At 40.0% G+C, this 24,568-nt stretch overlaps 1 protein-coding gene across 1 annotated transcript; it reads right to left on the bottom strand.

Annotated features, from left to right (window-relative positions):
• Positions 1–1,125: 1,125 nt before the first annotated feature.
• Positions 1,126–23,606, bottom strand: LOC141784956 (rho GDP-dissociation inhibitor 1-like). Its single transcript, XM_074662954.1, has 6 exons — positions 23,472–23,606; positions 13,272–13,460; positions 11,603–11,686; positions 4,584–4,660; positions 3,911–3,974; positions 1,126–3,115 (listed from the first exon to the last, which is right to left on the bottom strand). Exons 2-6 carry the CDS (start codon positions 13,456–13,458, stop codon positions 2,916–2,918), a joined length of 612 nt encoding a protein of 203 aa, XP_074519055.1. The 5' UTR covers positions 13,459–13,460; positions 23,472–23,606; the 3' UTR covers positions 1,126–2,915.
• Positions 23,607–24,568: the final 962 nt, after the last annotated feature.

Here is a 24,568-nt window from a genome sequence, read left to right as displayed (position 1 = left end):
AGACTTCAAAACAATATCACAATTAAAGCTTCGAGCAGTGTTACACGGGTCCTTGCAATCTCGCCAGGTCCCTTCTGCCGGTCTGTCAAACCTGGAGGGCTTCTATGGGGTTCACCGACTTTGAGGGCTCGTCATTCGAAAACCGGGTCAGAAACGTCAAAGTCCCGCATCTCGTTTGTAGAGCAGGGTCTAGTCCAGGGGTGGCCAACCAGTCAGAGACCTAGAGCCGTGGTACTACAGAGAGCCACGTCATGCACGGGGTTTTACAAACACACTTCCTCTCACACATAGATGAAATGACATAAAATGAAAATTAATACATTTTCAACTTTCAAAGCAAGATTAATTGTGTTTGTGTGTTTAAATTCTAACTAGAGAAAAGAAACTGAAACTTAAGTATCAATCTGTACACCCAACCATTGATCAAGACTGATCCCAACGTTGGCATCAGTATATCAATATTTTAGATTGATTGGTACACCACTACTCTTAACTTTAGATATCTTTTTATGAATGGATCAAAGAGCCGCACGCTGAAAGGCAGAGAGCCACACGTGGCTCCCGAACCACAGGTTGGCCACGTGTGGTCTTATCTGTCATGTAAGCAAATTTCAAGCCGATACCATTAATAGTTTCTGAGGAGATCATTTTTGCAGGAAGGGTAAAAATGTGGCGAAATCTTATTTTGAAAGACAAATTGCTGGCTTCCTGTTCTAGATACGTGAAAAAATACTTAAACCTTTTTTTATTGTGTCTCAATTAGACGAACATTTTGTGGGTTTCATCGCTCTACGACATTCCTAACCCTTGTTAGAGCGATTTCAGTGCCTAGGTGGCGCTTGAGAGCACATTGTGGGATGTTGGGGGTCATGGTTGGTATCATATCGAAAGTTTTGGCGCTCATAATGTGTGTGCCAATTTTGGGGGGTCCAATAAGCAATTAACTGCAGGAGGGAATAATAAAGAAACAAAATACAATATTGCCCTTGCCCTTCGAGCGGGGGCACCTTTTAGCTCTTGATAGAAGGTGCCCTCTTCCTTTGGGCAAAAGCCCTAACAAGCGTAGTTTTAACCAGGGTCACAAACCGTTGCTTAAGTGCAGAAAAAGGAGTGTTGGAGGCCAAAGTTGAGCAAAATCTTTATTGACCGAGAAGAGCACTCACAAATGATGATAGAATATACAACCCCACCAGCATGCCAGCGTTTTCATAGAAACTGTACAATGTGAAGGAATGTATGGAGCGGGAAGTACATCATTATCAGAAGACAAAACAAAGTTTTACATCCATATGTTCTGGTACAGTACGAGTCGATTTCAGTTGAATGTTCTGGTCAGCTGTTCAAACCCTCTGCCTCTCCTTAAAGACTGAGCATCTCCTAAAGTATCACCTGACCTTTCCTTCCACCACTTTCTTCCTGTCAGATTTCAAGGCTGATGCATGGCCTGGTCAGTTTTCTTTCTGCACTTTTAGTGTCTGCCTGAGGGTGAGACCAGGCATCGCTGAGGTCTCCAGCAGCAGCAGACGGTGCCTGGCTCAGCCTCCTCCTCCTCCTCCTCTGGTCCCTGCTACAACCGCTCCACACTGAGGCTCTCCTGACTGCAGGCTGCGAGTTCTGAATAAGCAGAGTTAAGGGCGTTTCGTGAAGGGGATGATTTATATTAAGGCAAACGAGACAACAAATGTCAAAAAAAGAAAAGGACTAGATTAAAAATGTTTGATTTTCTCATAGTTGGTGCTAAGGCCTCATGGCTGAAAGGAACAAGAGTGCCCAGGTTCATCAATACTTCCTGCTTTTTTAGGCGTCTGTTCTCCAATCATTAACATTCAGTCCCCTTACAGGTGCGCTGAATTTTGGGGCAGTGGGCGTGTGCAGAGCTGTCAGTGAGCCGCCTGTAAAGACCGTCTCTATGACGACAGGGCTACATGTGAGTTGGTAGCGAGAGTAAGCCCTTTGTATACAGGCTACCTGGTAGCTAGCGCTGCTCGTGCACACAAGGCATGCTAAAGAAACGATTTAGACATGAGTCGATACATAAGGCAGCTTTTTTTTTCTTTCTTTTCTTTGACCTTTGAACTCTTTATTCTCTCCCTTGTTCACTTTGGCCCCAGTCCCCATTTAAAGGGGAGTGGGTGAATACATTTAGGGGAGGGAGGGAGACGCTGCAAAGCAGATCTGAATGTATTGTTTTTCCAAGGCAGGTATTGGTAACAATATCAAAAGACAGCAAGTGTGTAAGCAAGCAAAGGAATGCTTCGGGTGTGTGTGTGGGGGAGGGGGCTGCAGGTGGATGTGGTGGGGCCTGCAATGAACACAACAGCTGATAAACAGTGATGTGAATACAGTCACATTACACAACCATTGATACAATTATATAAAAAAGGCAAACAAAAGTTGATTGTACAGTTGCTTTTCCACATGTACTTCATACTGAGAGAGGAAGACACCATTCTGGACAGGTGGAAGGCGGGGTTAATCTCTTCAAGCAGCGGGGAGTCTGGGACGAAGCGCAGGTGGAGGGCTGGGAGACTAAGGTGCTACACGGCACAGCTCAGTGAGAGGGGGGTGACGTGAGTGGACAGAGGGGGATCGTGTGCAAACAGATGTTAAGTAGGTCAGGTGGGGCGGTAGGGGCTTGACGGGCTGGGGTGGAGTGGGGGATGCTGCTACTGCTACTGCTACTGCTGCTGACAGAGAGGAAGGAGGGGCGACAGGAAGTTAGAACGGCAGGGCGGGAACTAAGGCATGAGAGCAGGAAATGCACAACAAAGTAGAAACAGAGAAGGCAGAAATGGCGGTGGACACATGGCGGGGAACAGCGGCTCAGGGATGCACGGGGCCATGTGGGTGCGGGTGGGTGTGTGTCTGGGGGTGGGGGTCATGATTCCTTCGCCCCACGAACAAAAAGGCCTCTTTTAGTCTTTCCAGTCTTTCTTGATGTTGAGGTTCCACTCCCAGGACAGGTGGTCGTGCTTGTCGTCATCGGTAAACTTGGATTTGATTACGTAGGTGCCGCGGGCGAGCACACCTTTAGGCGCCTCCTCCACCGTGGTCAGGAAGTCGTATTCAGAGGCACGAGGCCCGTAGCTGCCCACCATGTAGTCCGATTTATCAACTGTGGGGTAAAGGGAATGATCAGTTAGGACAGAGGGAACATGGACAGTTCAAGTGTTTCACACACACACGTTTCTGTTATTGGCATGTTCACTAAAAGAGTCTGTAGACGACATTAAATCCCATTAGAGACTACAACAGTCTGAAAGCAACACTCAACATCAGCTTTCCAGGGTGAGGCTTAAGTTTTAAAGCTCCACCTGGTGACTGGCTACAGTACTGGTCTCTTAAACCAGCCTTCTCCATTGAAACAGATGGAGCATGTCTCAAACTAGAAAATTAGTTCTTTTTGCGCAATGATCAGGTGACGGTGTAGTGGCCTTGAAGGGCAATAGGAATAAATATTTCAAAAGCGCAAAATACATTTCACAAACCACAAATATATTTCAAAAAGACAAATAAATTTCACAGAGCGTAAATGAAACTCATGCATCACAAATCAAAAGTAACCGATCACAAAATATATTTCACTGATCTCAAAATAAATTCCACCAAACCGTAAAGGGTAGGACCAGCACTGTCGAGTGAGACCATAATACCTGTCTCTGATTGGACAATACCATTGAGTGGTAAACGTGGCAGATAAACCTGAGATGTGCCCGCAAGAAGGTCCCGCATGGATTCCCTTTTGACATGGAGACCATGCTGCTTGAGTGTGAGCCACATTGTTGGGTACCCAAACAGTTGTCCAGGTCCCAGGAGCTCGGCTGATACTGCCCTCCTGCTAACATTCACCAAAGAATATCTGCCCTTTCTCTGCTCTCTGTTCATTATAAAGGAGTAAAACATGACTCACTCTTCATTCCTTTCCTGTACGTCTGCTGCACATACTTCAGACCTGAAACAATCTCCTGGTTCACCTGAGGAGACAAAATCAGTTTGAGACAACAACACAAGCAAAGTGTGAGTAATAATTAAGCCTGTCAGAAACTGCAACTCATATATTTTTGATTTATTCTAAAATATAAAACAAGAGCTATTTCTGCAAAACAAAATTTATTTTTTGGATTTATTTCTTTACCCATCTGTTTATTTCTAAAGTATGACGCTTGGGCACAGAAATACACAGGAGTGCAGGTAGAAAACGTCCAGGGATTATGGATATCAGCGATCACTTTGGTTACACTTAAACGTCCAACAGTCACTGCTTAAAGTGACAGCATTCTCATTTTTCAGGGGTTGTGAACACAGAAAAACTGAAACATAAGCAAGAGGTTTAAGTAAAAATGGTCTCAAAGAACTCAAAAAGAGCCGTGTTCACCTGTAAGGGCGCTTCCATGTAAACACAGATTTTTTCACAGCATTTTTTGCGTTTTCAGGTGAAACGTTAGTGAAACTGTAGTCTACAGTGGGGCACCAAAGTGTATCCTTTCAACGAAGTATCAGAAAGCAGCAGATCTCTCTTTTCACTGTTTTACTTCAGTCACAAAATGAACAGCAGGTTTCTCTTCGAGCCCAGCGGCTCTTACCTTAAAGCTGATCTTTATTTTGTATTCGACGCCCTCCTTCAGGACGAAAGCCTGCTTCCTGAAAGCCTCCAGGTCTCCTGTTGAAAAGCAGAGCAGCACAGATAATTTAGTCAAAGGAAACACTCTGATCATGAGCAGTACCAAACAGTAGAGTCAGCGCTCTATCTGTGAACATGAACAGGAAGGTTTGTTACACTCTCAGTGGTGCGATGCTGTTTGAAAAAATACAGGGCAAAAAAAAACTGATAACACTAGTTGTTGTGAAATAATTTTCTTGACAGAAATAAAATAAATGTTCAATTTAAGTTTGAGAATTTTTTTTCACAGAGTGAGGGGCGACACTGACCCTGACATTGACACAGAGCCAAGCAGCTCAGAGCAGAAACATCAAAATGTCTCAACTTCATTAGCTGAGACATCTTTCTCTATTTACAGCCAGACAAAAAAAACAGAGCAGCATGCCAAATGATGAGCCAGCTACAGAGATAACACCACAATCTTTTCTACTGATAATATCACCTGCTAGATCACACTGAAGGAAGACACTACGCTCCAAACCAGTGAGCCAGCCGGGGAAGTGTGGAGGCTCTCATACTGGTGTCTTCCAGCTTCGTGCCAGAACACCAGAAAAAGATTAATACTGCTAAGAATTTATACTCCATATAACTGAATACACTTTTTAGATGTGGGTTAAGTAGGAGGATTACAAAACTTTATCATAGCATGAAATCGTAGATACAAGTTCATAAAGGGTCTGGTTTTCTTCAGCCTCTGCACTCAAATTAAATCATGTTTTTGGAGTTAGTGGGAAGAAAACCCTGATGATGTTTTTTTTGATGATATTCAGCACTAGTCTGAACCATCAGTGAGGATGAGCCCATGGTGGCTGCAGAGAAAACAGTATGAGGCACTTTCCAGAAGAGGCTTCATAACAAAGAAGTTCTCTGATCCTGATAAATCTTTAATGCCATCAGTCTCTTAGAGGATTCTCACAGAGGAAAAACAATCAGACTGGATAAAGCAGTGCTCAGAGTCTGTTAGACCAGCTGCCTGCAGTCCCACTTTGCTCTGTTCCTGTGAAGTAGACCAGCTGAGAGACACAATCTGAAATTTAAAGACACTTTAGTCACAGCTGAAGGATCTGGATTTCTCAGAGGACATAATCGAGATTTGAGATTTGGTCGTTGGATGAAAGTACCTGTTTGTTTGAGTCACATTTTGATCTTTTAATCTCTGTCGAAAAAATGTCAAACATTTCAGTCTAGTTTAAGTCAGTGTTATCTTTACTTTCAGTCAAAACTTTTTCTTTTTAAATTTATTCATATAGTGCTTGAGCAATCAGTGTTACAGCTGTCATAGGTTTTTTAAATCTGAAGCATATAGTTGTCTAAACACAGCTGCCTGTTTAATATGTTAGTGTGATGACTTAGCCTTGACTCTCTTCTCAGTGTACAGCTGCCGTGCTGTCCCTGCTGATCTATAGGGTAAAGTCATTACACAGGGATAAGAGCAGAGTAACTTTAATCCATGTAACAAGAAAAAAAAACTCTCTGTGGACACTGAGGCTCCTTTTTTTAATCAGTGTCATATTTAAGTGCTACGGATATGTGAAACAATGACAGACAGACAGACAGTCTTACTAAATCCATCCAACAGATCTTTAAACATCTGTTACCAGACTGCTCAGCTTTCATTTGGACAGATTAGACACAGTAAGTAAAATATCATGGATTGTAAATGTCAGACAGCCCACCACAAACATTTTGTAGTGATGCACAATATTGGATTTTTGCTGATATCCGATATGCCGATATATATGGAAACCCCTTTTGACCGATACCGATAATCACAAGTTTGTTTGTTTTTTTCACTGTAAAGAAAGCTAAGTCTATCCTGTACTGGAATTTATATGTTACTCTTATTGTGACAGTCTTATTTGTTTAAGAAACACACATAAAACAAGACAAATAAACATTTGATTTTACCATAAATAAGAAATGTATTATTTTTTCAAACTCAAGACATTCAGTACTGAAATACAGAAAAATAATTTGTTTAGATCACATGAACTTTAAATGTACAATGCATTTTTAAACATAACCAAGTTGCATTTGATTATTTTAGAGCTACTGTAACAACCTGGTGACAGACACAGAGCTCTGCAGTGCAAATAAATGAAGTGCTACATTTTATTTAAGGAGCTTATTTTTCAGATGGAAAATAATAATAATCCTAACTGAAAAGCACCTTATCAGCTGTGCATATCAGCAGAAATTTTCATATCTGCCGATACTGATAAACGTGTTTTTAAGCTTTTATCAGCCGATACCGATATTATCCCTACATTTTTGTCTCATTATCATCCCCACAATAAAATCCAAACCTTTGTTTGTCAGAGGTTTCATCCTCAGTGAATTATTTCAGCTCATCATCACCCAAAACATTTATTGTTTTAAATTTCATAAATAAAAGTAACACTGACTGAAGCTAAAAAAAAAAATATGGCAGAATAAGTCTCAGCTTCACCCTTTATCTGCTGACCGTACCCTCCCTACTGACCACATGCTACAAGGCTCTAAAACCAGTATAGCCAGTTAGTTTAAATGGACACAGGGTCCCAAACAGCTGGAGGAAGTCAAATACACAGATAAAAGGGACAGCAATGCTCTTTTGACCTTTCCACTGCATACTGAGTGTTTCCCCAAAATCTGTAGGACATCTGGATATTTCTGGCATGCTGCAGATTTAGCTCTTTTCCACATTCAGTCCACATCAGTACGAACAGACTGTACAGGAGGAAAAACAGGCAGTGTATCCCACCCATTTACATTTCCAAAACCAATCTTCTGAAACCTTTCCCCTTCTCATCTCTTGACACCAAACAGCAAAGCAAACTTTGACGTGTGCTGAAAACGCTTCACATTAAAACCAAATTATCCATCTCAACTAAACATGTTTAGTCTAAAAATTAGGGCTGGGCAACGATTAAAACTTTTAATTGTAATTAATCGCATGATTTCCCTGATTAATCATAATTAATCGCATTGTGAAAGTGCCATAACATCTGTCATGCAAACACTAAATCAGTACTTGTTATACAGTTATAGTTAAATCACATATTTGGTGCAAATCAAATTTACAAAATGTAAATACAAAATTAAAGCTTATTGCCACTGTCAGGGCATTCAAGTGATACTCCGGGATGGAACAGGTTGGGTCCTATCACAAGGTTTAGGGCAGAAATTACCCCTACAGCAGTGTTTTTGTGCAGCAGAAGCCCAGGGCGCACGCACCAAACACCCCCTCCCTGCTCCTCTGCCGGTTTCCTCTGCACTCAGACGGGGACAATTTTTACTTGACCAGAAACACAAATAAACTGACTCCCACTGAAAAACTCTGATATCAGTCTGCATTCACGCTTTATTTAGAGAATTTTCAGCGCGTTACTTTCACACAAAAACACAGCTAAATAAGGCTCTAGTTCTCATCGTGTCTCTTCGTCCTGGCAGACTACCTGCGTTTGTTTATATCTGGCATGCCGTGCACACGGACTGATACACTAAGTGGCAAGCACCTTTAAGTTCCGTGGCGTTGCCCCTCTTCTCCATGTTTGTTTTGGTTACTCATCGTGTTTTTCCGCCAATTTCACTTCCGGTTCCACCGCGGTCAGCAACAGACATTTACAAAATAAAAGCATGTGAGCAACATGCACTAATGTGCGATAAAATATTCAACGGCATTAATAGATTGACGGGTTAACGCAAAAATAACGCGTTAACTTGCCCAGCACTACTAAAAATAAAAGCTGGCTTCATCAAGTCTGTGATGGTACGGTTAGTGTTTAAAGAGTGTTAAAGGCTGATAGTTCAGAGGAAGCCACCAGCTTATACTGCAGTTTGTTATCATCAGACCTTCATCACTTTAATGACCAATTACTCATCATCAGAGCAGTTTGCCTCACAGGCAAATAAGCTAAAGTCAACTTTGACCTTTGTTACCTTTCCAGTGTGAGTTTGATTCTCAGGTAAATTATTTGTGTTAGACTGAGGTAAAGGCTGAGCTGGAGGCTGCTCCACTGCAGCATCAGATAGAGCTGGCACTCTGAGCAGCTCTGACTCCTTTACTGGTAGTGATCTTACTCACTGACTGAGGCTGCATGACTCATCTTCAGCAGGCTTTTACTGCAACTCCACAAAACCCATCCCTACACACCCTGACAGAGGCTTTCAAACAAATAGGATATAGACCTTTTCAATTTAGCTGAATCAGACTTTCCTCTGAAACAGAAGTTTGATTTTGTACACGACTGTGCACTTCTTAATCCTTGCACATTTTAGCTGCTAAGATGTTTGAAGCCTGTTTTAAACCTGGAACTAGGCTAAAATCCCTGAACATAAGAGAAAGTGGGTGTAAACAGGCAGACAGAGAAGCAGCAGGTCACTGGTACTTTGAAGAGAGACCTCTGACCTTTAGAGCCCATTTCCACCTCTGCAGGTCTCTGCAGGACTCTTCTCTTAACATCAGTTCAACTACCAGTCAAACCACAGTAACTCACAGGTGTTCAGATGACCTTTGTTCAGTTTTCACATCTTCCTCTCATATTAAAACATATTTACTGTAATCCCGGACTATTAGGCACACCTGAATAGAAGCCGAACAAACTAAATTTAGCCATAACTCAATAAGCCATACGTTGTGACATGAGATATTTACCCAGAAATAGGTCAGCCCGATGTTGGCACCATTGCATTTTTTCCCCTAAAATCTAAGAATAATAGACCTAGGCTAATATCTGTCTCCTTTTCTATAACTGAAATGATGTTAATGCTGCCTGTGCAGACGCCAGATGAAACTCCAGAACAACTGTGTCAGAAAGCCGTGCATAAAATCCATTCAGGAGGACGTATCCCTTTAGCAGTCACAGCACAGTCTTATTCTGGATCAGCATCTGTTTGCTCTCTCTGACTAAGTCCAAGTATAAGTGTGAAGTGTAAATTATCATAAGATATTCTGCTGTAACTTTTCTGACCTGGGTGCCGGACTACAGCTGTCAAGAGTAGGGATGGGTACCTTTCACATTTGAAACTATACGGTACAGATGCTCTGTACCTGTACCTGTATTGGTACTCAACGGTACCAACTTTCGGTACTTTTTGTGTTTATCTGGTTAAAAAAATCAATTTGTTTAAAACTACAATATCAACTTTTTTTCAGTCTAACATATCTGTTCTTCAATACGTAACCTTGCAACGCTGTGTTCATGTCCAGCATGGAAAATTTCCTACTCTTCCACTCCCTCACAGTCTCAAGGATATGATTAGGTACCTGAACATGGTACCTTTTGATTTTACATGAATCGGTACCTGGTTCTTTTTACAGAATTCAGTCGATGCCTATAGAAGTATCTGAGTCGGTACCCATCCCAATGTCAGAGTGCATTACAAACTATATGTCACATTAAAGCTGAAGTTGTGCACATTTTTTTGCTCATTTATTTATTTAAACGTAAAGCAAAAATAATCATTTAAAGGATGATGCTGGGTCTGCAATCATTTTGTTATTTCAATTAGACCTATTTGTATTCTACGCCCGATATATCGGGCCTATATTTGGACATTTGTCTCTATCGGCCATCGGCCGTATTTTCTTTTAAAAAGCCGATTTTTGATCCGTTGTATAAAATGATGCAATTTTTGATCAGGCACAAAAAAGATGAGCACCTCAAACTTGTGGAACCACTTGGATACATTACATACTTTTGTTCAAATTGTATTAATAAGTTTAATTTTCTTTTTTGACATTTTAAGAAGAGTGTGAATGTTTACTACTGCTTGTTACATTGTGTGTTTACTCAGACAAAATATTTCATTGTTTTGAAAGCTGAATAAATGCTCAGAGGACTGGACACCACTTGTTGTAATAGATTTCTTTTAGTTGCTCAGAAATTGCTGCGTTTCACAAAAATGTGATAAATATATATTTATTTAACAATCGGCCTGAATATCAAATTGGAAAACTCGGCTATACATATCGGCATCGGCTGCCAAAATATGGAAAGCATCGGCATCGGCCCCCAAAAAACCACCTCGGGCTGCTCTGTTTGTTTCTCTCCTTCGGAGATAATGGGAAATAATTTTTGCTAAATGAGTACAACCTAAAGAACACCCTAAAAAAATTAGCCGCACCGTTGTACAAGCCGCAGGGTTCAAAGCGTGAGAAAAAAGTAGCGGTTTATAGTCCTGAAAGTATGGTAAATGAACCATGAGCCTCAGAAAATTTTTGCAGGTGGTCTTAGGGTAACACAGTGTGTTTACAATAGTGTGTTAAGGGAAACCACATCAGAGGGCTCATGAGGTTGTGCAAAGGGCTCCATCTCTAATTCATGATTCTTTCATCCCATGGAGACATAAATGTTCTTCTTCATCTGGATTATTTCAAAAAAGTCAAAGAGAAGATTTTCTTCCAGGAACCTAATCTTTAATTGGGGCTAAAATCTTTAACAATCCATAAACAGCCAAACCATGAGCTGATCTGATTCTGTTAGCAGTCATTCAGTCCATATTTCTGTCAAAGAAAGTTTGAGATCTGAGAGTGACGCAGAGAGAGAAGACACAGGACAGAACGTTCTGGACAATTCATATGTGGGCCAGCTGGAGCGTGAGCAGCTACTGAGGCAGAGGTCTGAAGTACATTTTTACAGGCATCAGCCAAAAAGAAAAAAAGAGATCCATTCTGTTAGTCCTCTACTGAAACTCCCCACCTGTGGAGGCAGTCTGTGATTCCATATTCATTTACAACATGCACAGCCAAACCTCCACCCTCACAAAGAGACTGGTTGGTGCTGGTATCTGAGAAATAACAGTCGATTATGAGCTGATCTGTGATCGCTTTGATCTGTCCTGCACACTCAAGACTCTGTCTAAAGTGTGAGGGGATGGCATGATTAAACACCAGAGCTTTATTTTTAGAAAAGGTTACAAAACTTACTCACGTCAAAAAAAGCACAAACAGGGACTCACCTTGCAGGTCCAGGACCAGAGGGTTCGGTGCTGCTTCACAGACCAGACACATCTGGGTCACTTGCACATTTGGAACAGTGGGATCTGAAACAGGATGAAAGTGGACGAGGATTTAAAAAGAAAACCAAGACACACATTCACAGCTTCTGTCCCAGATGTTCATTTCTCAGCCCTGGGCATTTGTTACTCTCTATGAGAAAACAACTTTTTAACACAACTTTTTCCAGGATGCAGCGACAAGGTAATGTATTTTTTATATATACAATGTATTTTATAAACTTTGTAAACTGAGTTTGTAGTTTAGTGTCCAGAAGGTGAGCAGAATGCCTGTTTAGTGTCGCTCACAGCCCGGTGCTCTAAGATATTCATTTTGAAGTTTTATTGATTGTTTTTAAGTGCTTGAATGGTCTGGCTCCACCTTATTTAACTGAACTTTTAAAGCCTCACATGACTACCAGGGCGCTTAGGTCATCAAACCAGTTGCTCCTGGCAGTACCTCGGACAAGGCTCTCCACTTGAGGAATAGAGCACTTGCGGTGGCGGCACCAAAGCTGTGGAACAGCCTACCTGTCCAGGTTAGAGCTGCACAGTCAACTGAGCACTACTGAAAACCCATCTCTATTCTTTGGCGTTCAATCCCAACTAAATGAGTAATCTTGTTTTTTTATCTCTTTTTATCTTTTTTATCTTTGTATCTTTTATCCCTTACATTTTATTCCCTTTCCTATCTTTTACTCTACTTTTATAGTTTTTATCCTTATCTTATTTTATTTCTGTTTTTATGCATATTTCATGTTTGGCTCCTTAATATAAAGTGTATGAGAGATTGTTTTGTACCCCTGTAAAGCACTTTGGTCAACCGAGGTTGTTTTCAAACATGCTCTATAAATAAAACTTTGACTTGTCTTGACTTGACTTGACATGTCTGTAACGTGTTACTTTAGTGAATCCTGGTTATGTCCTGCCAGTCATCTACCAATCAGAGCTCTTCATTTTATTGATAGACTCTCAAGTTTGAACAGACCACTGCAGAATAACTGCTGACTGTGGGTTGGAATCAACATTATCACAAACAGACTAACTCGTGTTTTAGCTTGTGCTCTATCACTCTTGCCTGGTGTGAAACGACAACTCCTGTGGTAGCTCTTGCAGATAAGACTTCTGAACATGATGCATGCAGCTCCCTCAGTGAGGAGGCACAGGGATGAAATCAGGACAGGTCAACTGTAGTTAGGACAACTTTTGCATTAATTAGACTTTACGTTTTCCTTTTTTTGCACTGAGAAAACACACAGACCATAGCATGTGCGGTCTCAGGTTGTCACAGACGCATGTGTATCGATTACAGGAGAAAGACAACTAGTGTTTTACCTTTAAATATGACACCTTCTCATGCTATCCGGCTATCATGCTATCACTGTTGAAAATTAGAAGTTCGAGAAACTGAAAAATAAACCTGTAAGCCATCACTGCTTGTTAGTTATTTACTGTAGATATTCTCAAACACTTCACTAACAGTGACTGCAAAAAAAAAAAAAACAAGATTCAGCCTTTTTCCTGATCCAGTCCACACTTTAAATGTAACTGAAGAGTCAAAAATGTTGCACCTCTAATGTTACAATTTTCTCAGTCACTCACACACACACAGACAAACACATTAGAGCATTACCAGCCTCAGTGACTCCAGTGCCAAGCAGGGCTTCTTTATATTTGCGTAAGCTCTCATCGTCCTTATCCAGCTCCTGAATCTCTTTCAACGACTTCTGCGCAGGTGCTTTGTAGTTCACTTGCTCCTGCTCCTCATTTTCGGCGGCAATGGCTGCTAGCTGCTCCTCAGTCACGTCATCCTCAGCCATGTCTGGAGGGAGAGAGCGGAAGAAAGTTGGTGTCAAAGGTGCGAAAGAAATGAAATAAGAAAAATCAAGAAGAAACTAAAGATCTTAAAAAGTCAGCATGGAGAGAATTCTTCCTGTTTTCCCAAAGAAGCCTTGCCTCTCTGGGAAGGAGCTGTCAGAGAACAACAACAATATCTGAGGAAAGGATTTCTGGAGGAAAGGGTACAGCCTGCTGTAGCTCTGGGGTTGGGGTTGGTGTGTGTGTGTGTGTGTGTGTGTGTGTGTGTGTGTGTGTGTGTGTGTGTGTGTGTGTGTGTGTGTGTGTGTGTGTGTGTGTGTAAGAGTTTGTGCTGATAAGACAGCACAAGGCAGCTGCAGTGTTTCTCTTTCTGATGATGACCTAACTACGGCTGCTGCGTGATATCATCCTGACACATTTCTTAGAAATGAGATCATCACCACAGGGAGCAACGTAAATGAGGCACAAGGTCTCACATCATACAAAAACCTGTTGCTGGAGGAAATCCTCACACCATGCAGACATTATGAAGGCCATAAGGAAAGGATTGTGTTCCTGTCGCATGACAAAAAGTTGCCCACAGGCTTTTTTTTTTTTCTTCTGAAAAATCGACTCCAACAAACCACTTGTTCCCTCACCGATTGTGCTTCTTCAACACAATAAGCAGAAAATGGGAAAGCACAACACTGTAAACTAAAGTTAAGTCATGGTGTTCAGATATTTAAAAAAACATATTACAGTAAAAAAATGAAACAGTTCATGAGACTATCATTTCCTCACAAACATAGTTTCTGATTTGCCCCTGGGTTTACTGCTAATGATGGGGTGTCTGAAAGTGGTTTGCTTTTCACCATTAAACTAGGGCTGCAGCTATCGAATATTTTAGTATTCGAGTATTATACTAAAAATTCCATCGATTAATCGAGTAATCGGATAAAACACATTTGTAAAATCAAGTGTAAAATCAAGTGACTTTGCGGCTAATTGAGAAGCGGCTGATGTAGATCAATACTTGCTTTCATATCAGCCTCCAGAAACTCCAGAAACTACTACTACCACTGAGGTAGCTTGAGGGGTCTGAACACTCCCTAAATATAGCGTCAGCTCTATTTGAAATACCACTCTTTGATATTTTTAAATTAAACGATTCTTCTGAGAAAATTCCTCGATCAATTTTTGTAAGCGAGCACCTCGAATTATTTGAGGAATCGTTTCAGCTCTACATTAAACAACAAAAAAGTTTTATAACTATGGCTGGGAATTGCCAAGAACCTCACATTTCGATTTGATTTTGATTCTTTAGGTCGCAATTCGATTTGATATCAATTTGAATGCTTCGAATATCAATTTTCATGCCCCATGTAAACACATGTGGTATGTCAATTCACGTTTTGGATCAATAAAACCCAACCGTCAGACTTTAAAGCTGAAGGATCTGGCTTTATGCTGCTGCTGCTGCTGCTTTGGCTGCCATTTTTTTGTTGTTTGGTCTCTGGTGGCCCTCGTCCACACAACGCAAATAACATGCACAGCCCCCCTCATTTCCCAGGAGATGATTCAATTCAGAGGATTTGCTGAATCGATACTGAATTGGACGAGGAAATATTTTGATGCATCAATTCATCAATATTTCAACCCACCCCTATTCATAACATAAGAACATTCAGTGGCAGTTACTCAGTGCAGCACTGTGAGATCCAGGACTGGAGAAAATACAGAGACTTCTGCTGCACCAAAAGTTGGTGGAACTACAAAAACACAAACAAAAAATGAGGATAAGTGCAAAATTTGCAAGTAGAATATAATCAATACTTAGCTTACAACAACTTTGCACATTTATTAAATGGATCCCCATCTCTTCATGTCTGCAGGGGGCGGAGACTATTAGAATAATCAGTTAGCGGTGACTGCTTAAAATTCCCATACCAGTTGTAAACACGTGGAGTATCTTTGGACCTCAAGCTTTACTGTCCATCGTCATCTGGACGTAGAATTTGTTATCTTCATGAGGATGTGATGTGGTTTCAATGCTTCACCACAGGTGTTGTATATCTTTGTTTACTTTTTTCTCATCTTTGGCGTGTACAACAAATTCATTAGTCATGACATTATCCTCCTCAGCCTCCTCTGTCTGACAGACCAACTTTGTTGTACAGACTCGACTGTGATCACCAAAAAGGTATTTGGACATTTAAAAAAAAAAAACAAGAACCAACAAAAGAAAGTTCATTTTTTGGATCTAAACATATCTATGGTCTTTTTACCTGCTTCCTGTCTCTCCCACATTATTCCTCTCTCCAACAGCATCCATGATAATTACATGCAAAAAGCTTATTATGCAAATTATGGATTAGCAACTTTTAGCAACTTCTGGGACAGCCAACAAATTTCCTTATTGAAGGGTTGTCATGTTGAAACTATTAATGTCTCACCCAGCTTTAATGATGTATCAAATAGCAAACTGTCTCATTTAGGGCTGGGCAGTATAGAAAAAAAAGATATCTTGGGAGTTTTTAAGATTTTGACAGTATTATGGTATGTCACGGTATTTTTTGTTTTTTTGTTGTGCTCCAGTAGTTTGGTAGTTTCACCATACCAAATAATTAGTTTTGCAGATTAGGGTGAATACTGCTTGGGGGCCTCTTGTCATTTGGTGTGGCTCAATTGATAGAGGAACTATTGGATGTCTCTGCAGGATTAAAAGTGATATTAGTGTTGGCGTTTGAATCATGGAGATTATTCACTCATGTGTTAAACTGTGTCAAACTGTAATCGTAACAGAGCGTGTGCAGTGCTGACACACGGAGCACGTGGCACGTGGAATTGGGAATATACAGAATTCTGGGGTGTCTAAAACAACCATCTACACCAAACTGAAAATGTTGACCACACAACCGTGATATGATCCAAACTGTGCATTTTGTGAACCGTCCCATCCCTAATCTCTACTACTGTATCCCCTCCATTACTGTAGCGCTCTTTGTGAGGAAGGTTACACTGGACAAAATCTCTTGACTGAAACACAATGAGAAACAAACACAGGAAGAGCTTTATTTATACCAGAAGAGTTAGTGCTCATGTTGAGGCTATCCCACCCTGAAGCACGGCAGGACAGCAGCCCCTTTACCAAACTCTGACTAGACAGGCTCCACCTTCGAACCGTTTTTGTCTGATACGCTCTACGGCACATCCTGAGAGTCGCTTCTTTATGGTTAATCACATGAGCGCAGCAAACTTCATACTGTAAATAATTAAAGCAGGAGGGGAGTAATGGGGTGGTTCTGTGCTCAAAAATAGTCTGAAGTGATGTGGGGGACACATCAAGGGTGAATGAAAATACACAGTATTATAACTCGCCTGGACACACACCACTATGTACAGCTGTAAAAATCATGCACTGTGCAGATACATACATCCAAAACTAGGGCTGCATGATATTGGAAAAAAACTGAGATTGCGATTTTTGGGGGGTTTACGATATATATTGCATTATTAAAGATAGAAGAACTTTCACTAGATGACTTGAATAGTTCTGTTTGGGAAGAATTTGGTTGACTCACAATGACACCATTGTATTCCTATAATACCGTTAAATCCAGGCTAAGGGGGTTTATCTGTGAATGATGAAGATTGCTGTATATGAAAGGGATCCAGGAGGCCATGTCTCTGTACAAAATAGGATAGGTTTCAAATTCTGTAGCTTTTTTTTCATTTCTCCTATAAATTAGGGAAATGCGATAGTCACATCACATGCACGATGTGACGATTGCACATTCGCATATTGCGATGTTCAAACTATATATTGTGCAGGCCTATCCAAAACTCTGCAACACAGGATGTCATCAGCAGATCAACACAACAATACATAAAAAAGAAAACAATTGATTTTAAAACCAGTTAAAATCTTCAAGAGGAGCTTCAAGATGCCGCATAGACCAACAAACACAACATTTTAAAGAGAGCAAGTTAAAGGTCTGCTTTAAGATCTTTTTCTTACTGAAAAGGAGACATTTTTATTTTTCTCCATTTAATCAAATTTAATTGTGAAGCAGCCTCAAACAGCATCAATCTCTTTACCTCAACATACTAAAAAAACAATATTAAAAAACAATATTAAAAAAACATAAGTTTTTTTTTTTTTTTTCACAAAAAAGGATATATATACCAGTATATACATACTGTCTTTTACTAGGCTATACATTTAATTCTAAAACAGACTCAGATTGAGCAGCAACTTCCTGTCTAAAAGTAGGAGGCAATGTGGAAGTGCTAAAATCTGCAGTTCTACAAGTGTCCACTTGAGGTTGGCTCTGGAAGTACAAGAAACCACATACACACCAAGCCAAAAAAGAAACTTTCACAGTACAAATCAACATGTTTACAGCCTGGAACAAAAGATGTCTCCCATCTGAATCACTAATTTCTCTAACAGCACACACTGTACTGTTTTTTTTTTTCTAACTCTGCAGTTTAGAAGATATTAAGATCACAAGTTTGCCCAATTAGAGGCACAGCTCACCTGACTGACAGGCAGCCGCCCTATAGTTATTAGTGTGGAGGCTTGAAGCCCGCTCCATTTGTAATATGGAACCTGCTGATGATTTGCTTTAAAACTTTTATTAATTTTTTTTTTTTTTCAGAAAATTGCAGTTTATTGCATCTCCACATTTAATTCATTTTTCAACACCAGAGTTTGTTTCTCAGTTTTTATTACTTTCAGAGTAAGTATAGGGCTAAAGTAATTATTTCCATTGCTGTTTTAAAAATGCAAATGTCCCTGTTGTAGTAACATAAAGGCTCTTCTTTTATTTCTGTGTGGCACAGCAGCACATACACAGTAAAAGCGGGGAATTAAAGCAAACAGGCTGTCGGGTTTGTTCAACAAAAGCAAACAGGAAAACTCCTGTGTTGATTTTTAGAGAATGAGGGCAAAGAGACAAACTTGGGGTGAGTCCGTACGAAGGGGAGGAGGATTGACGGTCAGCCATCGAGCAATATGCTCGAATCAATTCACATCCACTCCACACTGACTGACAGGGAAGGACCGACGTCTTGTGCTGACTCGGATTCAAACGCAAAAGTAACAGTGAAATGTACGTCTTCTCTCTGTGACTGATGGGATATTTACAGTATGACATGTACATTATAACAACAAACAAAACACAAGGTGAGATGATGACGCAGCACTGTAACCCTACAGGTCTGTAAACACGGTTATAGTTTCAGTTTCTCTCCTCACCTCAGTCAGTGCAGCTGGTTGGCGGTCTTTGTTAATGAGCGTATGAATTATTAAATGTATTTTTTTATGGAATTTAAAAACTGAAATACAATTTGTTGGGTTAATTTCAGTGTTTTACTGCTGATAAATTAAAGTTATTAGCATGTAAAGCTACTCTGGGATTATGTTTAATAGTTGCTTTGTTGCCGGGATTCTGTGCGCAGCTTTAATGTAAAGTGCTGTGTTACGTCATGCTGCTCAATGTTTTTTTAAAGTCTCTCAATTGGAGAAGTCATTTCAGCTCTAATAGAAAATTAAAAAGGAGTATTTTTTTCATCACCTCAGTCCTACTGTTTCCAAGTGGGGAAATACTGGTTACCTTCCAGAGTTTTAACACTTTTCAAAAGAAGAAGCCACAGAAAGCCCTCCATAGCCTTCTTTTATCCAAAAAGCCAAGTGTAGGAGTGACTGAGAACAGCGTAGATAATGACAGTAGGGTTGCAAAACAGGCTGTGTATTACAAATCTGGAAGACAGCCACAGCTACAGTCTTGAAAAATCCTGTCAACATCTGTAAGGGCTGCTTTATTACCACAATAGAGATTCCTCCCTCTGGTTTGAAGCAACAAACTCTGAGCATACCTCTACATGGGTCTCTCCCGACCTGCCCGAACTAGCAGCTGGCAGAGGAATGTACGCAGGCAGTAAAGAAAGGACTTCAGTCCAAAACGTGCCTGAGCAGAGCCGAAAACGTGAAAATATTCATTGATCTTCTTTAAAATTCCTCCAATATGCACAGAAATTTAAGGCGATGATGGTCTCTGGGGTAAATGTGAGCATTAAAATATTTTGCAGATGTTTCTGTTAGCTTTGTAACCAGTTATGAAACGATGAATAGTTTTTTTTTTATTGTTGTAGAGATATCCGTTGCCTCCAGCTATCTGAAAAGCATGCTTTATTGTCCTCGTCCAGACTTTTATAGAAAGTGTTATGTAGACCTTGCCTGGGTCATAAAACAAATATCTGCAGCAAAGCAGGGCTGACTTGTTTTTACAAATTGTTCCTTTGATCCTAAAGGAGCCTCATTGTTGTGAACATCTAAATTGTAATTCTGCAGGACACCAAACTTGGAACAGAAGTGTTTGTAAGGACAGGAGAGGCTCTGGCGGGGGAAGGGGGGTTCAGAGGGACTGCATTATGTAACTCCTGGCATCAAACTCTGTCACTGTGAAGAAAAATCAAGTAATTCCTCTTCCCTTCAGTGAAGGTGGAGAAGTTTCCTGTGCACAGCTGCTACAGAAAGGAGCTCTTCTCATTATTTCTCTAAAACTAGCATGTAAGCTGAATTTGCTACAATATTTATGGAAACTGAAGCTGCACAGAAGAGGTGTAGGAGTCAAGCACTTTCAACACATGAAACTAATGTAACAGACCCAGCCTAGCTAAAGCACACTGCTCCCTGAATAAGAGCGAAGATTTCAAAAACACAGAGAGGAAGTGCATAGAAGTCAGGTTGACCGATGCCTCTATTAGGTTAACTTCTTCTGAATGGTCTGTGTTTCCTCTGCGTAAATCAGATTTCAGCTTGAAAAATAATACTCTGCAGAGCAAGAGCACTATGAATCCAGTGTCTTTAAAGGGGACATATCATGCTTGTTTCTCCTTTTCACTATGCCAGACTAGGATGCCTGTAAAGCATTTCTGCCCTCAGTACAAGTCATTTAGTTCCTTCATTGCCCCACAATAGCGTTCTCAATTCCTTAGTTTAGGCCATTCTGAAGATCTCGTTGAAACGCTACGCTTCGACAATGACTACCAGTAACCTCACAACGTCACAGCCCTTTGTGCTCTGATTGGTCAGTTCTATCAGAGGGGCGGAGGGGGTAGAGCCAAGGGGCGGTTTTTGCAGCATGGCAGTATTTACAAAATCGCCAAATTGGATGGAGCAGACCGAGCGAGTTTGCTGTTTGCCAAAACTTCACCGTAAGGCATTGATAGCGCTAATAAAATGGCAGAGTGTAGGATACGTCCTTTTGTATTGGACCCCGAGTCAGACCCGGACGGTTCTGCAGCACAGGAGGAAGAAAATCCACCTCGACACAGATCATCTCAGGACGCTTCAGTGTGGTGAGTCAAAGCGGTACTTTAACATGTATAGTTTATACGTGGAAATATAGGCAGACTTCACCAATAAACTATTTCTATAACAGGGCTCCATCCTGCTCCTTCACTTTTCTCTGTCTGTTTTATCCATCATGCTGAAAGTGTAGTCTAAAGATCGCCTCTACCATCAGTTCCTCACTATGTTATTACCGCAGCATTATTGTGGTCCAGGTTCACAGTGCATGTCAGAACAAGCATGCAAATATCACAGTCTCACAAGTATTACGACGTCTGCTAAAACTACAGTGTTTTAACTGCTAATTCACCATGTAAAGCCAAGCTGCTCAGCAGAGCAGAGTCCCTGCATCCAACACTCAGTCAAGGAGCTGCTTTATCAGATTACTCCAATAAAAAGAAAGGATCCTCGTGTCGTCACGAAGGTCCAAATCTCGCCAAATGTCAATGAACTATTTTCAGAGGCATCAAATCTCGTTCTAGGATATCAGAAAAAATACAATATCTCTTTTTTTTTTTTGAAAATTCAGGGGATGAAAGGTCTTGTTTTCAAATTTATTATATCATATGTAAGTATTAAATCAGGGATCAGCATGATATGTCCCCTTTAAGACCACGTCTTGTCGACTTGATTCAAATGTTTGATGTCAGGAAATGGAAAGCTGGACAAAAAAGACTAAAATAAAAAAACAAGCTCTGGAGTGGCATTAGTGGAATAAAAAATACTCCATCAGGGTAGCCAGTTAGCTTGATAAGATTGTGGTAATGCAATACTACCAAATAACGAACTTTCTGACCATGGGGGTCATAGTAGGTGGTTAATGTTAAACATAGTTTTGGTTTATATTAATTTGGTATATATTTATTTTATGTCTTCAAAATCATAACTGAACTTAAAATAATTATAAATATGAAAAATTACCCTCTTAATCCTAAAACATGTAGTGCATGTGTGTGTTTGGGGTTATTTTTTATAAAGCAATGCTTAATTCTACTGAAATGAGCAAAATAGGCAATTCCACCTAATGCTATTGTTTATAACAACAAATTACTTTGTATACCTGAATGTCTACCATTTTGCACATGCAAATATTAAAAAAATCACAGACAGTAACAATCGATGAAAGGGTTAGGACTATAATTTCATGAGATCTTATTAAAACTGCAGTATCTTTCTGTAAAAACATGCTCAAAACTGAGTTTATATCGCAAAGCTTAATATGTTATGTAAAGTCTTCATTTCTTTATTTATGCACCAGGAAAGCCTATGGTTATCTCCATATTTTGGACATTCTTTGTTGATTTTACAAAGAACACCTCCTGTATAATTTGATGACATGTCACAAGAAACACAAGTGCTCTGGTAACTTTAGAGAAGTTTAGCTGAAAGTTAAAAAAAAGTCAGGAGATTGTGTTTGGAACAGAGCCTGTATCATCACAAAGATACACTCCCATTTTTGGCAACAGAAGCAGCGTTTAGCTCGATTCTTTCAGACAAGTTAGCATTCTTACAATTCCCAATTAAAACTGTCACAAAAGCTGAAAAAGATTTTGTGTTCACAGTTACCCTACAATATATCCTGAAACTCTTAACGATTATACTTAAATGAAACAATTGCCAAATATTTTTATGTATGGTCATATTTGGTGATGTTTTCTATCTGGATATGGTTTTCTAGCTCAACATGGCTCAGGTTTCATACTCAGCAGCCTGTGTGCACGTCTTTGGCCTGGTAGTGTATCTTCTAATACAGGTTTATGTTTCCATATTTAACAGTCTGTAAATGTCTACAGATAATGCAGTTATAAGCATCAAGTGATTTTTGTGCTTGAAAGTGATGTTGTTGAGGTGAAAGTTGAATTTTTTGGTGGTTGACCACCCGGTGTAGTTTGACAAAACATTTTACACCGCAGTACCTTTTTTCTTGAAATGCATGACAATTTACAAAAAGTAAAGGGGTCTATATTAGTCTAAGTTTTAGGCTTCTTGTGTGGATGTGGAAAATCTTAAGTGGCCATTAAAATACATTTGGCTCCAGGAAAATGTCATATTTTCCCATATGGGAAAACTGACTGGGTAATTTCAAGGTGTAACTAAGTGCAAGCATGTGACGGCCAGAAAAGCAAAAGAGGTATAGGAATAGTGCAGGGTTGGCTCTGGTGATGTTTTTTTTCACGGGTCCAAAAAAAACCCTGTCTACGCCCCTGCAAATGTGTTTGTGTGTGACTCCTGTTCAGGACTGACCCGAACTACCATAGCGGTATCAGAAGAACTACAGGTGATGACTGCCGGAGCTGGCTATCAGCACAACAGCTGGCTGGCATCTTTTCAGGGAGCCGGCAAATATACTGCTTTTGACAGTATACCTCTTTGACGGCAGAACGCGGCCGAAAAGTCACCGGGCCTGAGTTAATGTATCATTTGTTGTCATTGTTAAGGCTCAACTTTTTTTCCTGGCGCCGACCCTCACACAAAGGGTGGGACTCGAGACTGAGACAAGTGGCTGAGTGGTTGGCTGGGAACAATCCAGCAAAGCTAACCAGAGGCTGCGGCTAACGTTAGCCTGACAAGTTCAGTTATCATCAGTTAACGGGGATAAAGAACGCCTCTACGGGACACGAATGTAAGGTTCATTCTGGTTACGATTTTACGGAAGCCTTTTAAACCCCAAAGACTCACCTTTTTATTGTGTGCTGTAGTGTTCCAGGTGCCTTTGCAGTAAGTGCGTTCGTCGCTTTGCGCTCCGCTGACAGTATGGCGAACAAGGGAGCGGCGCCGCCCCGTGCGTCGCCCGCGCAACACGGTTCCGGGAACAGGACCGCGCACGCAGCACGTAAACGACGTGCGTCAAGTACCGCTTGAAACTATAAACCAACACACCAACTTCAATCTTTTACATATGTTTTTCTTTTCTTTTCTTTTCAAAAATGATGACTTCTGCTGTAACGTAATTCTTAACATTTACATTCATGTTTTTCTGCAAACAAGACCCTTTTATCTCTAATCAAATCTGATGTTTTTATACGTTGAAATGTTCCTAAATTAGTAGAAATGATGAAAGGACCAAATACAAGTCATAAATGTATTAAAAATCTTCGCTGAAACATAATAATTATTTCTTTCCTTTGCTTAATATTATTTATTTATCCATTTTGGTGAACCTAATGTAATATATTTGTTGCTGTATTGTTGATTAAAAACGGAACATGTCTACATTTTACCCAGTGTTTTTTTGTGTGTTTACAAAATATCATATATCTTATTTTATTTGTGTTTGAACTATGCATATATGAGTTAATGTAAGAGAAGGTAGATGCACAAAGGTGTTTGGTTAGTGTGTGTGTACATATATGTGTGAATATGAGTACAAAAATGTATTTGCATGTATGTATGTCCTTGTACACTGCCTGAATTTGTAAAGCTGTGCATCTATGTGTCGGGGCATCTATGTGGGGGTATATATATATATATATATATATATATATATATATATATATATATATAAATATATATATATATATATATATATATATAAACATAAACATTGAAGAGGTATATGTATATTGGTATATGTTAACAGATATATGGGGTACTGGTCCTTTTGGTTAAGATATATTTATATATTTCTTTTTTTCATTTGATTATTACTATTTAAACACATTAAGTATAAATAAGTTGAATTACACTGTACATGCAAATAGTAAATCATTTATAGGGCGATTTTCTAAACTCAAAGACACTGAACAATTATCATTTCACTCCATCTTCCTGATGAT

Source organism: Halichoeres trimaculatus, unplaced genomic scaffold (assembly GCF_033239565.1).
Source record: "Halichoeres trimaculatus isolate MK-OKI-2021-1 unplaced genomic scaffold, fHalTri1.1 fHalTri1_scaffold_2, whole genome shotgun sequence".
Classification (NCBI taxonomy): domain Eukaryota; kingdom Metazoa; phylum Chordata; class Actinopteri; order Labriformes; family Labridae; genus Halichoeres; species Halichoeres trimaculatus.
Note: the sequence above shows the minus strand (reverse complement) of the source record. Positions and strands in the feature narration are given on the sequence as shown.

What these genes read in the sequence shown, in the direction of transcription:
- LOC141784956 (XM_074662954.1), bottom strand. Translation starts at nt 13,458, where the DNA reads ATGGCTGAGGATGACGTGACTGAGGAGCAGCTAGCAGCCATTGCCGCC. An exon ending in CACTGGAGTCACTGAGGCTG is followed by an intron (nt 11,687 to 13,271) that starts GTAATGCTCTAA and finishes ATCCTGTTTCAG; the next exon opens with ATCCCACTGTTCCAAATGTG. An exon ending in TCTGGTCCTGGACCTGCAAG is followed by an intron (nt 4,661 to 11,602) that starts GTGAGTCCCTGT and finishes GCTTTTCAACAG; the next exon opens with GAGACCTGGAGGCTTTCAGG.